At 47.2% G+C, this 17,681-nt stretch overlaps 1 protein-coding gene across 3 annotated transcripts in view; it reads right to left on the minus strand.

The window, feature by feature from the left end:
* The window catches only part of DHX30 (DExH-box helicase 30), a 49,804-nt gene that overhangs the window by 8,934 nt on the left and 23,189 nt on the right, over window positions 1-17,681 (minus strand). For all 3 annotated transcript variants that reach the window (XM_039369567.1, XM_039369569.1, XM_039369568.1), the window contains 8 exons: window positions 17,132-17,255; window positions 16,880-17,029; window positions 14,961-15,113; window positions 12,288-13,106; window positions 7,450-7,528; window positions 5,472-5,576; window positions 4,253-4,428; window positions 2,099-2,305 (listed from right to left, as the gene is read on the minus strand). In XM_039369567.1, coding sequence (XP_039225501.1) covers window positions 2,099-2,305; window positions 4,253-4,428; window positions 5,472-5,576; window positions 7,450-7,528; window positions 12,288-13,106; window positions 14,961-15,113; window positions 16,880-17,029; window positions 17,132-17,255 — 1,813 coding nt within the window. The remainder of the gene's footprint in view (window positions 1-2,098; window positions 2,306-4,252; window positions 4,429-5,471; window positions 5,577-7,449; window positions 7,529-12,287; window positions 13,107-14,960; window positions 15,114-16,879; window positions 17,030-17,131; window positions 17,256-17,681) is intronic.

Below are 17,681 nucleotides of genomic sequence, written 5' to 3' on the forward strand. Positions count from 1 at the left end.
GAGCTGCAGAGTGGCTGGGGCGAGGCAAAGGCCCCAGGCTCACCCTTCTGCATGAGAAAGGAGGAGGAGGGGGGGTGGAGACAGGAGAGGCTATAAAAGGAGGCAGTTTGGGCGGAGAGGGAGAGAGGAAAAAAAAGCAGCAGCCTTGGGAGGAGGTGGAGTCAGCTCTAGCTGAACGGAAAGAGGAGGGTGAAGGGGGGAGAGGAGAGATCAAGCAGGCCAGCCATGAGCCGATCTACAATTTCTGTGGCAGCCCCTGTGCTGGCAGCAACAAACAGGCAGGAAATGCAGCAGGCGAGGGGCTGCCCTCCACGAGGAATGAAAAAAGGTAGCATCAGCTGGAGGTGAGACACGGAGGGAGGGAGATGGGAGAGTGGAAGGATCCTTACGTGCTTTTGTGACTTTGAAGTGCTGGGGTTTGTGCAACGTGGGCGTTCTGCTCTTAAGGAGTGTTTGGCAATTTCTATTTGGCCGATGTCTCCTGTTAGCTTCTATTGCTCTGCCATTGTCAGCTGTAAGTTTTGCTGCAAGGGATTTTGATGTATTTTTCTCCTGAATGGATTTTGCCTGCAGCATTCCTTTACTTAGGAATGGAACCATTTGGGGAGGCTGCCTTAGCCGGCAGCCAATACTTACTACATTTTTTTCCCCCCTTGCTTAAGTGCCGGCTGCCCTCCTTAACTTTCCTTTCTAGCCAGCAGCTAATTCTTAAAGGGGAATGCGCCTTTTTAAGTTCGTTCACTCAGCAGCTTGTCTTTTCAGTCTCTGGAGGCTTTTCCTTGTTTGATGAATATATGGAAGAGAGAAAATATGGGGGGGGCATGAAAAAGAGGGAGGGAGGGAAGGAAGTCCCGCCTTAGCACTTGGCCACCAGCAGCTCTGCCATTGGCTTTGCTTGTCAAAAAGGTTGCAGAAGGGGATCCCATGACCCTGGGACACTGTGACCATCATAAATATGAATCGGCTGCCAAGCATCCAAATATAAATCACGTGAGCCTGGGCACGCTGCAATGGTCGTTACGTGTGAAAAATGGTCATTAAGTCATTTCAGTGCAATTGCCACTTTGAACAGGTTATTTTTGGGGTCATCAAGTTTTTGACACCTTGCTAGGTGGTACTCGAATATTGCCATAGCCTAAAAGTGGTACAGCCCTGGACTAGATGATCTTCCAATTCTGTGATTCCATGATTCTGTAAGGGTCTCCTGCTTGAGCAGGGGGTTGGACTGGATGACCTCCGAGGTCCCTTCCAACTCTGTCGTCCTATGATTCTCTGTCTCCTGCTTAAGCAGGGGGTTGGGCTAGATGACCTCCAAGATCCCTTCCAACACGATTCTGTCAGGGTCTCCTGCTTGAGAAGGGGGTCGGGCTAGATGACCTCCGAGGTCCCTTCCAATATGATTCTGTCAGGGTCTCCTGCTTGAGCAGGGGGTTGGGCTAGATGACCTCCGAGATCCCTTCCCACACGATTCTGTCAGGGTCTCCTGTTTGAGCAGGGGTTGGGCTAGATGACCTCCGAGATCCCTTCCAATATTATTCTGTAAGGGTCTCCTGCTTCAGCAGGGGGTCGGGCTAGATGACCTCCGAGATCCCTTCCAATATGATTCTGTCAGGGTCTCCTGCTTGAGCAAAGGGTCGGGCTAGATGACCTCCGAGATCCCTTCCAATATGATTCTGTAAGGGTCTCCTGCTTGAGCAGGGGGTCGGTCTAGATGACCTCCGAGGTCCCTTCCAACACGATTCTGTCAGGGTCTCCTGTTTGAGCAAAGGGTCGGTCTAGATGACCTCCGAGGTCCCTTCCCACACGATTCTGTCAGGGTCTGCCTGAGCAGGGGGGTTGGCCTGGATGACCTCCCAGGGTCTCTTCCAACTCTTAGTCTTCTGTGAGGGTCTCCTGCTTGAGCAAGAGGGTCAGACTAGATGACCTCCCGGGTCCCTCCCACCTCTTGTCTGCCTATAATCCCGTTCAGGCTTTCGTGCTTCGAGCCGGCGCTAGTAAGGTAACGCCTGGCGTTGAGCGACTCTAAAAGATCAGAAACCCCCCCCCCATCCCCCTCCTGCGCCATTCCCCCGTTCCGCGGTCTCGGCCGACAGCTCACCGTCTTCTCCGGCTGGTGGATCTTGGTTTGTACCACCAGGTTCTCCAGCGGCGTGCGTAGGATCTCGGGCACCTGGTAGGTGGGCATGCGGTCCAGACGGCTGCGCGGGAAGAGGTGGTAGGCGAAGCCCGACTGGCAGCGTCCGGCTCGGCCGCGACGTTGGATGACGTTCGACTTGGACACCCAGACGGTCTCCAAGCACGAAACCTGGGCGAAGGGGAAGACGGAGGGAAAACAAAATCGACCCGGAACGAAGGAAGAAGCGAGGACGGTTAACCAGAGGAACTGCTGGCCACCAGACGGGATGAGTGCTCCATCGCTGGAAGGGTTGTTTTTTTTTTTTTTAAAGGAAGAGACGGGATATCTGTCTCCCGCTCGAGCAGGGGGTTGGACTAGAAGACCTCCCGGGTCCCTTCCCGCTTTATTCGGAGTGAGCGTTTGTTTCCGGGGTTGGCTTCAGACAATCAAGCACCTTTTGGGCCTTAAACGGAATCCTAACCCGTAAACCTAACCCTAGCCATCGCATTAACCCTAACCCTAAGCTTAAACCTAACCCTAGCCCCAGTCCTAATGCATAACCTTAACCGAAGCCCTAGGCCTAGTTCGAACCCTAAGGTTAAGTCCTGGCCTCAGCCCTAATTCATAACCCTAACCCTCACCCTAGTCCTAATCCTAACCCTAACCTTAAACCTAACCCTAACCTTAGTCTTATCTCTAACCCTAACATTTCAGCTGAAACCTAACTCTAACCCTAGTCCTAACTCTGACCCTAACCCTAGTCTTAACCGTAATCTTAAACTTAACCCTAACCTGAAACCTAACTCTAACCCTAACCTTAAACCTAACCCTATCCTTACTCTTATCTCTAACCCTAACCCTAGTCCTAAACCAGTGGTTCTCAACCTGTGGGTCGGGACCCCATTTGGGGTCGAACGACCATTTTACGAGGGTCGCCAAACAAGGCTGTCTGCCATTTCCCCCCCCCCTTTTCTTTGGCCACGCCCCTGGCACCCGGTGATGTATACGTGGTTGGGGGTCACCACAACATGGGGAACTGTATTATGGGGTCGCGGCATTAGAAAGGTTGAGAACCACTGTCCTAAACCCTAATCCTAACCCTAACCTTAAACCTAATCTTAACTTTAAACCTAACCCAAACACTAATCCTAACCTTAAACCTAAACCTAACCTTACTCTTATCTCTAACCCTAATCCTAACCTGAAATCTAACTCTAACCTTAAACCGTAACCCTAGTCCTAACTCTAACCTTAAACCTAACCCTACTCTTATCTCTAATCCTAATCCTAACCTGAAATCTAACTCTAACCTTAAACCCTAACCCTAGTCTTAACTAACCCTAACCTTAAACCCAACCCTAACCTTAACCCTAACCTTAAACCTAACCCTAACCGTAGTCTTTTCTCTAACCCTAATCCTAACCCTAACCTTAAACCTAATCCTAACTCTAGTCCTAACTCTAACCTTAAACCTAACCTTAGTCTTTTCTCTAACCCTAATCCTAACCCTAACCTTAAACCTAACCTAACCCTAGTCCTAACTCTAACCTTAAACCTATCCCTAACCTTAAACCTAACCTAACCCTAGTCCTAACTCTAACCTTAAACCTATCCCTAACCTTAAACCTAACCTAACCCTAGTCCTAACTCTAACCCTAACCGTAAACCTATCCCTAACCTTAACCCTAACTCTAACCTTAATCCTAACCTTAACACTAACCCTAACCTTAGTCTTTTCTCTAACCCTAATCCTAACCCTAACCTGAAACCTATCCTAACCCTAGTCCTAACTCTAACCTGAAACCTAACCCTAGTCCTAACTCTAACCCCAACCCTAACCCTAACCTTAGTCCTAACTCTAACCCTAACCTTAAACCAAATCCTAACCCTGGCTTAACTCCAGCCCTAATGTTCACCCTAGCCCCAACCCGTACCTTTAAATCTAACCCCAAACCTAACTTTAAACTTAACCCTAACCCTCATCCTAACCCTAACCGGAGATGTCACAAGCAGGAGGAAGCAAGCTAGTCGGCCCTCTCTCCCCCACCCCCCGGGACTCTCCGAAAAAAGCCGGGAAGCCACCCGGAGAAGGAGCCCGCCCCCCGCATCCTTAACCCCGGTTCTTCAGGCCCAAACCTTGGTCTTCAGATCGTAGCGCTCCTCCTTGTGGGTCCCGCTGTCCACCACGTGGACGATGTCGTTGATGGTGATGGAGGTTTCGGCGATGTTGGTGGCCAGGACGATTTTCCGGACCCCGGCGGGGGGTCGGGGGAAGATGCTCTGCTGGTCCATCATGGGGATGTTGGAATGGACTAAACGGGGGTGGGGTGGGAGGGGAAGCGGAAGAAGAAGGCAAATCTCAGCTTTTCGGCTTCTCCTCTTCCCCCACCTTCTCCGGACCGGCGTCGTGGCGCTCGCCATTTCGACCACGGGAAAAAAAACACACCCGTTTCCGGATAGGCGTCGTGGCGCTCGCCAACGTTTCGACCAGAAAAAAAAAACAAACGCCCGTTTCCGGATAGGCGTCGTGACATTTGCCAACTTTTCGACCGGAAAAAAAACACCCGTTTCCCTATAGGCGTCGTGACATTTGCCAACTTTTCGACCGGAAAAAAACCGCCCGTTTCCAGATAGGCGTCGTGGCGCTTGCCAACGTTTCGACCGGAAAAAAAAATGCCCGTTTCCAGATAGGCGCCGTGACATTCGCCAACTTTTCAACCGGAAAAAGAAACACCTATTTCCAGATAGGCATCGTGGCGCTGGCCAACGTTTCAACCGGAAAAAAAACAACGCCCGTTTCCGGATAGGCGTCGTGACATTTGCCAACTTTTCAACCGGAAAAAGAAACGCCCATTTCCAGATAGGCGTCATGGTGCTCGCCAACGTTTCGACCGAAAAAAAAAACCCGCCCGTTTCCGGATACGCGTCGTGACATTTGCCAACTTTTCGACCCCCCCAAAAACGCCCTTTTCCAGATAGGCGTCGTGGTGCTCACCAACGTTTTGACTGGAAAACAAAAACGCCTGTTTCCGGATAGGCGTCGTGACATTTGCCAACTTTTCGACCGGAAAAAGAAACGCCCATTTCCGGATAGGCGTCGTGGCGCTCGCCGTTTCGACTGGAAAAAAAAAAGCCCGTTTCCGGATAGGCGTCGTGGCGCTCGCCAACTTTTCGACCGGAAAAAAAACGCCCGTTTCCGGATAGGCGTCGTGGCGCTTGCCGTTTCGACCGGAAAAAAAGCCCGTTTCCGGATAGGCGTCGTGGCGCTCGCCAACTTTTCGACCGGAAAAAGAAACGCCCGTTTCTGGATAGAACGGCCAAAACCGTTTCCCGCCAGAGCGCGTATTATTTTCACCTGGTAAGATAAGGTATCGGCTGTTGTGGGACCCGAGGATTTCCAAGAGACGCTGCTGGACCCCTTTAATCTCCTGCCAGCCGGGAAGGAAACAGAGGATGCCGCCTGCAAGGAGAGAGAGAGAGAGGGAAAAAAAGAGGGGATGTCCCGTTTCATAAAAGTGGGATTTGGGGGGGGGGGGAGAGACGGGAGGTGAGAAGCAGTCTTCCTGTATTTGAGGGTGCTGCCCCAAAGAGGGCGGGAGGAAAAGAAGGGAGGGAGGAAGGAATGACCAGAGGGGGAAGAAGGGAGGAAAAAAAGAGGGAGGAGGGAGGCAGGCAGGAAGGAAAAGAGGTATGAAGGAAGAAAAAGGGGAGGGAGGGAGGGAGGGAGGAAGGAAAAGAAGGAAAAAAGAGGGGAGGGAGACAGGAAGAAAGGAAGGAAAAGTGGGGAGGGAGAGAGGCAGGAAGGAAAAAAAGAGGGGAGGGAGGGAGACAGGAAGGAAGGAAGGAAAAAAGGGATGAAGGAAGTAAAAGGGGGAAGGGAGGGAGGAAAGAGGGAGGAAAAGAGGGGAGGGAGACAGGAAGAAAGGAAGGGAGGAAGGAAGAAAAAGAGGGGAGGGAGGGAGAGAGGGAAAAGGAAAAAAGAGGGGAAGGAGGGAGAGAGGAAGGAAGGAAGGAAAAAAGAGGGGAGGGAGGGAGACAGGAAGAAAGGAAGGGAGGAAGAAAAAGAGGGGAGGAAGAGAGGGAAAAGGAAAAAAGAGGGGAAGGAGGGAAAGAGGGAGGGAGGGAGGAAGGAAAAAAAGAGGGGAGAGAGTGAGACAGGAAGGAAAAGAGGGACGAAGGAAGAAAAAGAGAGGGAGGGAGGGAGGAAATCCAAGCCCGCCGGTTTATCAAAATGGCTGACTGAGGAATCATGGGAGTTGAAGTCTGCCAGTCAGGAAAGGGCCATGTTGGAAAACCCCGTCTTAAAGCATCCAGGCTGAGGCATTCTGGGAGTTGAAGTCCACCAGTCATCAAAGAGGCCAAGTTGGAAGGCCCCTGAGAGTCTGGATCCAAGCCCACAGCTTCATCAAAATGGCTGATTGAGGGATTCTGGGAGTTGAAGTCCACCAGTCAGAAAAGGGCCAAGTTGGAAGGCCCCTGAGAGTCTGGATCCAAGGCCGCAGTTTCATCAAAATGGCCGACTGAGGCATTCTGGGAGTTGAAGTCCACCAGTCAGAAAAGGGCCAAGTTGGAAGGCCCCTGAGAGTCTGGATCCAAGGCCGCAGTTTCATCAAAATGGCCGACTGAGGCATTCTGGGAGTTGAAGTCCACCAGTCATCAAAGGGGCCAAGTTTGAAGACCCCTGAGAGTCTGGATCCGAGCCCCCAGGTTCATCAAAATGGCCGACTGAGGCATTCTGGGAGTTGAAGTCCACCAGTCATCAAAGGGGCCAAGTTTGAAGACCCCTGAGAGTCTGGATCCAAGGCCACAGTTCATCAAAATGGCCGACTAGGGCATTCTGGGAGTTGAAGTCCACCAGTCATCAAAGGGGCCAAGTTTGAAGACCCCTGAGAGTCTGGATCCAAGGCCACAGTTCATCAAAATGGCCGACTGGGGCATTCTGGGAGTTGAAGTCCACCAGTCATCAAAGGGGCCAAGTTTGAAGACCCCTGAGAGTCTGGATCCAAGCCTGCAGTTTCATCAAAATGGCCGACTGAGGCATTCTGGGAGTTGAAGTCCACCAGTCAGAAAAGGGCCAAGTTTGAAGACCCCTGAGAGTCTGGATTCAAGCCCCCAGGTTCATCAAAATGGCCGAATGAGGCATTCTGGGAGTTGAAGTCCGCCTGTCACAAAAGGGCCTGGTTCCGTCATCGGTTCATTCCCCCACCCCAAAGCAAAGCGAGCCTCCACCCCGCCCCCCCCGCAAAACCCGGTTGGATCCACTTCTACGGCCAACCCAACGAGCTTGAGCGGCACGTGGGGGGGGGGGAAGAGACAGAGGGACTCCCACCCACCTGGTTCTCCGTGGGCATCGATCTGAAGGATCAGGTCGGCGATCAGCTCAAGATCCAGGACACACTCGTCGTCCGATTGCTGGGGGGGGGGGAGGTGTGGAGTGGGGAGAAGAGAGAGAGACAGTGACGGGGCAGGTAATCCTCGACTTATGACCATGAGAGAGCTCAAAGTTCCCGCTGCTAAGCGAGACATGGGTTACAGGAGTTTTGATCCGGTTCATCTCCGTCTTTATTTTGATCTCTCGGTCCTTAGCCGTTTCACCGTTATCCATCCATCCATCCATCTCTATTGGTCTCCCCCGTCTCTTTATTTCGATCTATCCCTATCTATTATCTACCCACCTACCTATCCATCCATCCATCCATCTCGATTTATCTCCGTCTGTCTTTATTTTGATCTCTATCCCTATCGATCTATTACCTACCCACCTACCCATCTCTATTTATCTCCGTGTCTTTATTTCGATCTATCCCTATTTATCCATTATCTACCCATCCATCCATCCCTCTCTATTTATCTCCATCTTTATTTTGATCTCTATCCCTATCTATTTATCCATTATTTACCCTTCCTCCATCCATCCATATCTATTTATTTCCATCTATTTTTATCTCTCTATCCCTATCTATTTATCCATTATCTACCCTTCCTCCATCCATCCATCCATATCTATCTCCATGTCTTTATTTTGATTTCTCTATCCCTCTATTTATGCATTATGTACTCATCCATCCATCCATCTTTTATCTCCGTCTGTCTTTATTTTGATCTCTATCCCTATCTATTTATCCATTATTTACCCTTCCTCCATCCATATCTCCGTCTGTCTTTATTTTTATCTCTCTATCCCTATTTATCCGTTATCTACCCATCCATCCATTCATCTCTATTTATCTCCATCTGTCTTTATTTTGATCTATTTATCCATTATCTACCCTTCCTCCATCCATCCATCTCTATTTATCTCCGTCTGTCTTTATTTTTATCTCTCTATCCTTCTATTTATCCATTATTTACCCATCCATATCTATTTATCTCCGTCTTTTATTTTTATCTCTCTATCCCTATCTATTTATCCATTATCTACCCTTCCTCCATCCATCCAACTCTATTTATCTCCATCTGTCTTTATTTTTATCTCTCTATCCTTCTATTTATCCATTATCTACCCTTCCTCCATCCATCCATCTCTATTTATCTCTATTTTGATCTATCCCTATTTCTCCATTTACCCATCCATCCATCCATGTCTATTTATCCCATCTTTTTATTTCAATCTCTCTATCCGTATCAATGTATCTATTAGGTACCTACGTACCTATCCATCCACATCTATTTATCTCTGTCTGTCTTTATTTTCATCATTCTATCCCTATCTCGCCTTTATGGATTACTGCCTTGTCGTGGCGAAGGGGCTTGCATAACTCAATGAAGCTATAAGCTATGCCGTGCAGGGCCACCCAAGACGGACAGGTTATAGCAGAGAGTTCTGACAAAATGTGATCCACTGGAGAAGGAAATGGCAAACCACTCCAGTATCTTTGCCATGAAAACCCCATGGACAGTACTAAAAGGCAAAAAGATATGACACTGGAAGATGAGCCCCTCAGGTCGGAAGGTGTCCAATATGCTACTGGGGAAGAGCAGAGGGCTAGTACTAGTAGCGCCAGAAAGAATGAAGCGACTGGGCCAAAGCCGAAAGGACGCTCAGCTGTGGATATATCTGGTGGTGAAAGGAAAGTCCGATGCTGTAAAGATTTTTTCTCCATAGGAACCTGGAATGTAAGATCCATGAATCAAGGCAAGCTAGACGTAGTCAAAAAAGAGATGACAAGAATGAACATCGACATCTTAGGAATCAGCGAACTAAAATGGACAGGAATGGGTGAATTCAACTCAGATGACCATCAGGTATACTACTGTGGGCAAAAATCCCTCAGAAGAAATGGAGTAGCCTTCATAGTCAATAAAAGAATAGGAAAAGCAATACTGGGATACAATCCCCAAAATGACAGAATGATCTCAATTCGAATCCAAGGCAAACCATTCAATATCACAGTAGTCCAAATCTATGCCCCAACCACTGGTGCTGAAGAGGATGAAATTGACCGGTTCTATGAAGCCCTACAGCACCTTATAGAATTAACACCAAAAAATGATGTCCTTATCATCATGGGGGATTGGAATGCTAAGGTAGGAAGCCAAAAGATAACCGGAATAACAGGCAAGTTTGGCCTTGGAGAACAAAATGAAGCAGGGCACAGGCTAATAGAATTTTGTCAAGAGAATACGATGGTCATAACAAACACTCTTTTCCAACAACCCAAGAGACGGCTCTACACATGGACATCACCAGACGGTCAACATAGAAATCAGATTGACTATGTACTCTGCAGCCAAAGATGGAGAAGCTCTATACAGTCAGTAAAAACAAGACCAGGAGCTGACTGTGGCTCAGATCATGAGCTTCTCGTTGCAAAATTTAGGCTTAAATTGAAAAAAGTAGGGAAAAGCACTAGGCCACTCAGGTATGAACTAAATCATATTCCTGATGAATATACAGTAGAGGTGACAAATAGATTTAAGGAACTGGATCTGATAGACAGAATGCCTGAAGAACTATGGATGGAAGTTCGCAACATTGTACAAGAGGTAGCAACTAAAACCATCCCAAAGAAAAAGAAATGCAAGAAAGCAAAATGGCTGTCTCCGGAAGCTTTGCAAATAGCTGAGGAAAGAAGGGAAGCGAAAGGCAAAGGAGAAAGAGAAAGATACACCCAATTGAATGCAGAATTCCAGAGAGTAGCTAGAAGAGATAAGAATGCCTTCTTAAATGAACAGTGCAAAGAAATAGAAGAAAACAACAGAATAGGGAGGACCAGAGATCTCTTCAAGAAAATTGGAGATATGAAGGGAACGTTTCATGCAAAGATGGGCATGATAAAGGACCAAAATGGCAGAGACCTAACAGAGGCAGAAGAGATTAAGAAGAGATGGCAAAACTACACAGAAGAACTATACAAGAATGAGCTTAACATCCCAGATAACCACAATGAGATGGTCACTGACCTCGAACCAGACATCCTAGAATGTGAAGTGAAATGGGCCTTAGAAAATCTGAGCAACAACAAAGCTAGTGGAGGTGACAGTATTCCAGCTGAGCTATTCAAAATCTTAAAAGACGATGCAGTAAAAGTGCTACACTCAATTTGCCAGCAAATTTGGAAAACTCAACAGTGGCCACAGGATTGGAAAAGGTCAGTTTACATTCCAATTCCAAAGAAAGGCAATGCCAAAGAATGTTCAAACTATCGCACCATTGCACTCATTTCACATGCTAGTAAAGTTATGCTTAAAATCCTACAAGCTAGACTCCAGCAGTATGTGGATCGAGAACTACCAGAAGTACAGGCAGGATTTCGAAGAGGCAGAGGAACTAGAGATCAAATTGCCAACATACGCTGGATCATGGAGAAAGCTAGGGAGTTCCAGAAAAACATCTACTTCTGCTTCATTGACTATGCAAAAGCCTTTGATTGTGTGGATCACAACAAATTGTGGCAAGTTCTTAAAGAGATGGGAGTACCAGACCATCTCATTTGTCTCTTGAGAAACCTATATGCGGGTCAAGAAGCAACAGTGAGAACTGGACACGGAACCACTGATTGGTTCAAAATTGGAAAAGGAGTCCGGCAAGGCTGTATACTGTCGCCCTGCCTATTTAACTTATATGCAGAGCACATCATGAGAAAGGCAGGGCTAGATGAATCAAAAGTTGGAATTAAGATTGCCGGGAGAAATATCAACAACCTAAGATATGCAGATGATACCACTCTAATGGCAGAAAGTGAAGAGGAACTAAAGAGCCTCTTGATGCGGGTGAAGAAGGAGAGTGCAAAAGTTGGCTTGAAACTCAACATTAAGAAAACCAAAATCATGGCATCCGGCCCTCTCAATTCCTGGCAAATAGATGGGGAAGAAATGGAGGTAGTGACAGATTTTATTTTTCTGGGCTCAAGATCACCTCAGATGGGGACTGCAGCCAAGAAATTAAAAGACGCTTGCTCCTGGGGAGGAAAGCTATGGCAAATCTAGACAGCATACTAAAAAGCAGAGACATCGCCCTGCCAACAAAAGTGCGTATAGTCCAGGCCATGGTTTTCCCAGTTGCAATGTATGGCTGTGAAAGTTGGACCATAAGAAAGGCTGAGCGCCAAAGAATTGAGGCCTTTGAACTATGGTGCTGGAGAAGACTCCTGCGAGTCCCTTGGACTGCAAGGCGTTCAAACCGGTCGTCCTAGAAGAGATCAACCCCGACTGCTCTTTAGAAGGCCAGATCCTGAAGCTGAAACTCAAGTACTTTGGCCACCTAATGAGAAGGAAGGATCACTGGAGAAGAGCCTAATGCTGGGAAAGATGGAGGGCAATAGAAGAAGGGGACGACAGAGAATGAGATGGCTGGATGGAGTCACTGAAGCAGGAGGCGTGAACTTAAATGGACTCCAGAAGATGGTAGAGGACAGGAAGACCTGGAGGAACGTTGTCCATGGGGTCGCGATGGGTCGGACACGACTTCGCAATTAACAACAACAACAATCCCTATCTATTTATCCATTATCTACCTATCCACCCATCCATATCTATGTATCTTTCTGTCAGTCCGTCTTTATTTCTATCTCTCTGTTTGTCTATTATCTGTCTACTTCCTTCCTTCCTTTCTTCCTTTTTTCTTTCTATCCGGATCAGCCTTGACCTCTCGGTTGCCCGTTTTCCACGCACCTGGTCACGGGTCCCCCTATCCTTCCCCCGCCCCCCGGATCGCTCGCGCGCCGCCCACCTTGATCTCGTAGTGCCGATGCCGGCCGAGCATAGCCATCATATCCTCCAGGTAGTACTCCTTGACCGGATACATGAAGCCCGGCACTTTGACCACCGGACAGTCGCCAAAGTACTCCGAGAAACGCTGGTTGTCCCCCGTGGCGCTCATCAGCACCAGGCGCAGCTGCCGGTTCTGCTTCTGGATCCCCTTCAGCAGGATGAGCAGGAAGTCGGTGTTGACGTCCCGCTCGTGGACCTCGTCCACGATCACGTGGCTGACCCCCTCCAGCCGGGGGTTGCCCTGCAGCTTGCGCAGTAGGATACCCACGGTGCAGAAGAGCAAGGCGCCGCCCCGGGCCGGCGGCTTGCTCTCCAGCCGCACCTGGTAGCCCACGTTGCGCCGCAGGCTGGGGCCCAGCTCCTGGGCCACGCGCTGGGCCACGGAGATGGCACTGATCCGGCGGGGCTGGGTGATCACCACGTTGCACTGGGCGCCGCGCCCCTCCAGGAGGTAGTGCTCCAGCAGGAGCTGCGGGATGCGGGTGGTCTTCCCGCAGCCGGTGTCGCCGGCGATGACCACCACCGGGTGCTGCTCCACGGCTGAGAGGATGGCCTCCTTGTGGGAGTCCACGGGCAGCGAGGGGCTGTCGGGCCACAGGTTGCCCCGCCGTTTCCAGAGGGCCAGCAGGTTTTGGCTGAGGCGCAGCTCTTCCGATTCGGAGAGCGGGATGTAGGTTTTGCCCGTGATGGCGTCGCTCAGGGCGCCGTTGCTCTCCTTGCTCAGGTTCATCACGTCGTCCGCCAGGCGCGGCCGGGACTCCCGGGAGTCGACGGGATACTGCGGAAAGCAGACGAGAGGGCTTTAGAGAGGGATCCGCTTGCAAGGTGCTGGCCATCCCCCCGCGATCAACGGGCTGGAAGAGAGAGTCAATACACCGGAGGGCTACGGGGTTGTTTGTTCCATCGCTGAGACAGGCTAGTCGTCAACTTAATGAGCGTTTGGGTTAGTGATTGTTCGAAGTGACAACCGTGCCTCATGGCCGCGGCCGCACCCCCACAATCAAGTGATCTGTCTGTGTGTGTGTGTGTGTGTGTGTGTGTGTGTGTGTGTAGATATAGGTAGGTGGTGCTCGACTTAGGACGATGGTTCGTTTCGTGACCGTTCGAAGCGACCACGGTGCTGAAAAGGCCTCACGACCGTGGCAGCATCCCCACAGTTGGGTGGCTTGTGTGTGTGTGTGTGTGTGTTTGTTTAGCGACAGTTCGAAGTAAGAAGGTCCTGTAAAAAGGGACTGGAAACCGTTTTTCACTCTTATGACCGGTGTAGCATCTCCATTCAGGTAATGTGTGTTTTTGTGTTTGTTTGTGTGTGTGTGTATACATATACATACATACATACATACATATATATACACACACATATACACACATATATACACACACACGAACATACATATATACACACATTACACATATCCACACATGTACATATCCACACTACACACACACATGTACATATACACGCTACACACATATACATATACACACTACACACACATGAACACAAGCCACATATACTACACGTATACTACACATATACACACATGAACATACACATATACACATACTACACACATGAACATATATACATACACTACACATATATACACACGTGAACATACACACTACACATATATACACATGAACATACATATATATATACACAATACACATGTACATATATACACACATACACACACATGAAGATACACATATACATATACACATGAACATACATGTATACACACCACACACATGTACATATATACACATATATGCACATGAATATACACACATTAAACATATATACACACGTACATATACACACATGAACACATACACACATGAACATATATACACACACTACACACACACGCATATATATATATATATATGTTCCTTGACTTACAATAGTGACCATTTGAAGTTACAATAGCGCTGGAAAAAGGGACTTAGCAGTGTTTTTCACACTTATTACCACTTATTACTGTGGCATCCCTAGTCAGGTGACTTGTGTGTAAAAATATCTAGGTAGTCCTCAACTTATGACGGTTTAGTGAGCGTTCAAAATTACAACGGTGCTGAAAAAAATGGGACTAAGGACTCGTGTCTGTGTCTCTGTGTGTAGATACATATAGGCAATCCTTGACTTACGATGATTCGTTTAGTGACTCTGTGTGTGTGTAACAACCGGGACAAAAAAAGTCATCAAACGGGGCACAGCTCAGTTCACAACTGTCTCACTTAGCAGCAGAAATTTGGGTTCAATTATGGCCGTTAAGTCAAGGACTTACAACAGGCCCAGGCTTTATAACAGTCCATTTAGAGACCATTTCAGCTCGTCCCGGACTTATAACAGTCCGTTTAGTGACTCAAGTTACAACGGCATCGAAAAAAGAGACTTACAACTATTCTTCACACTTAACGACCGTCGCAACCTCACCCAAGCTGGATTCGCTTAATGACAGTTGTGATGGATGTCACAACCGCAGTGGTTCACTTAACAGCGGGGTGGGGGGCGAGCTGTCGTAAAACGGGGCCAAAACTCACTTCAGAAATGTTACCCCTTCGCAATCGTTTCGGGACTCCGCAGCGCCGCGGCTGGCAGGCCTCGGCGCTCCGCCCGACTTACGTGGTTCAGGTAGTTCTCGATCTTGCGCAACGTGGCCTCGGGGACTTTGATGTGGCAGGGCTTCCGCTGGTTCTCGCCCAGCTCCCGCAAGGAAGTCATGTTGTACATGGCGTGACTCAACGGATTGTTGTTCTTGTCCACTAAGCCGAGACTCTGGAGGGAGGGAGGGAGAGTCACGGTGAGACCGGGGTGCCCGGGAGCCCACGGGGAGATGGTAACGTTCTGCGATTTGAAGTAATCTCACGGTCAATTTGGAATATCCTGGAATATTCTGGAAGGTTCTATCATTCGGTAATATTCCGCGATTTGGTAATCGGTAATTCAGGCTAGCAGCTGGAAGGGCTGGGAGATGGGGGTAGCCAGGAGAGATATTTTTGTCATTTCCCGGTAAATCGGTAAGATCGTGCACTTCCGTAATATCCCGAAATTCTGTAATTCCGTAATATTTGGTAATAGCCTGTAATTCTATAATATCCTGTAGTTCTGTAATATTCTGTTAACTCGGTAAAATTCTGTCATTCGGTTAATATTCTGAAATTCTGCAATTCCATAATATTTGGTAACATCCTGTAAGTTTGTAATATTCTGTAATATTCTGCAATTCCATAATATTTGGTAATATCCTGTAATTCTGTAATATTCTGTAATATTCTGCAATTCTGTAAAATCCTGTAAAATTCTGTTAACTGTAAAATTCTGCCATATTCTGTAATTCTGTAAAATTTTGTAATATTTCGTAATGCCCTCTAATATTCTGTAATTCTATAATATTTTGTACTATAGATATATATCTAAATAGATACACATATATCTAATTGTAGATAGGAAGATATCTAAACGTAGATTAGATAGGATATGTAAATAGAGATACTATATATCTTACAGATATCTAATTATAAAGATGTATGCAAATATCTAGAGATAGGTGTATCTAAATAGATAAATAGAAAGATATCTAATTAGATGTATATCTAAATATAGATTAGATAAATATCTAGAGATACGATATATAAATAGATATAGATATCTGATAGATCTAAATATATATCTAAATACAGATGGATTGGATTAGATAATAATAATAATAATAGTAGTAGTAGTAATACAGTTGGAAGGGACCTTGGAGGTCATCTAGTCCAACCTTCTAAATAGACATAGATATCTTATAGATAGATATCTAAATATATAGCTAAATAGTTTGACAGATTGATAATACACACACACACACACACACAAAAAAACATATATATAGACATGTACATATATATGTATACATATACATATTTGTATATATGTACATGTCTGTCTATACTTTTATTTAAACTAAATTTGTATACAGTAATTGTAGATAGATATATCTAAATAGATAAAAAGATATATCTAATTAGATGTATATCTAAATATAGATTAGATAAATATTTAGAGATAGCTATGATATATTTAATGATAGATCTAAATATAAATAAATATCTAGAGATATATTTAAATAGATATATCTAATGATAGATCTAAATATATGTCTAAATACAGATGAATTAGATTATAGATAATATCTAAATATACATATCTAAATATAGAAATCTTATAGATATATCTTACAATTACATGGACATAGATATCTAAACATATATCTAAATATATATATATCTAGTCTGACAGCGATAATACACGTATCTATCTAAATATACAGATATTGCTAAATATATGCACTTGACTGTCTATATATGCTGACGTTTTATTGAAACTAAACTTGTCTATCAGTGGTCACACGACTTCTGTCGATGCCCGACGCTAAATAAAATCAAATGAACAAAAAAATAAAATGAAAAATCACATTACCATCACAAGCTAAATAAAAACCAGCCACCGCAGAGGCCCGCGGAACGCCGTCCACGCGCTGCGGCTTTCTCGCCACTCACCTTCAACTTCTGGCAGGCCAGCGCCGCGGCCTTGTTCTCCGCTTCCACTTTGCGACGGCCCTTGGCCGCGAAGGTCATGGGGCAGGGCCAGCGGAGGGTCAGTTTGCAGATCTTGGTCTTCGTGCCGACAGTCCGGAACTGCATGTACTCCTGTCGGAACGACAAAACGTCGGGAAGAGACGCTTTTAACGTCCGATTTTCGCCGAAAGCGACGTACACACACCTACACACCTGGTTCAGGTGGCAACTCACCTTGACGGTGGAGGAGGAGGTGGCGATTTGGATGACCTGGGCGAGGAGGTTTTTCGGGAGGGGAAACTGAGTCAGGGCGCGCAGGGCGGTGTTGTCGTCCGTCATCTCCATCGACAGTCCATCCCTGTACGGGGAAAAGACGAGGCAACCGCTCGGTCGTATCTCGGGGATTCGGTCCCCCTGAAAAGGGTCTGCTGCTGCCGTAAGAGGGCGGCGCCTAGGGTTTGGACCGTGAGTGTGGAGGGAGTCCTCGACTTACGACCGTTTGTTTAGCGAGTGTCCGAATTGGCGAGAAAAAGTGCCGTACGACAGGTTTTTCGCTCTCAAGCAGTGGACATTGGGGACTGAGCCGTGGTCGTAAGTAGAGGACTAGCCATAGTTCAATCGGCTTTGATGCTTAGAGATTGTCGAAGGGCCGCACAATCATTAACAACTGGGGGCACTCGCTTAAGGCCTTTTTTTTTGGAAGCGAGTTCAGCTCCATTTTACGACCTTCCTTGCCAATGGCGTTAAGCGAATCCCTGCAGTTCATTGAAGTCACACGGTTGGG

The sequence above is a fragment of the Crotalus tigris genome, unplaced genomic scaffold, assembly GCF_016545835.1.
Source record: "Crotalus tigris isolate CLP2741 ecotype Arizona unplaced genomic scaffold, ASM1654583v1 scf7180000021169.355214, whole genome shotgun sequence".
Classification (NCBI taxonomy): Eukaryota; Metazoa; Chordata; class Lepidosauria; order Squamata; family Viperidae; genus Crotalus; species Crotalus tigris.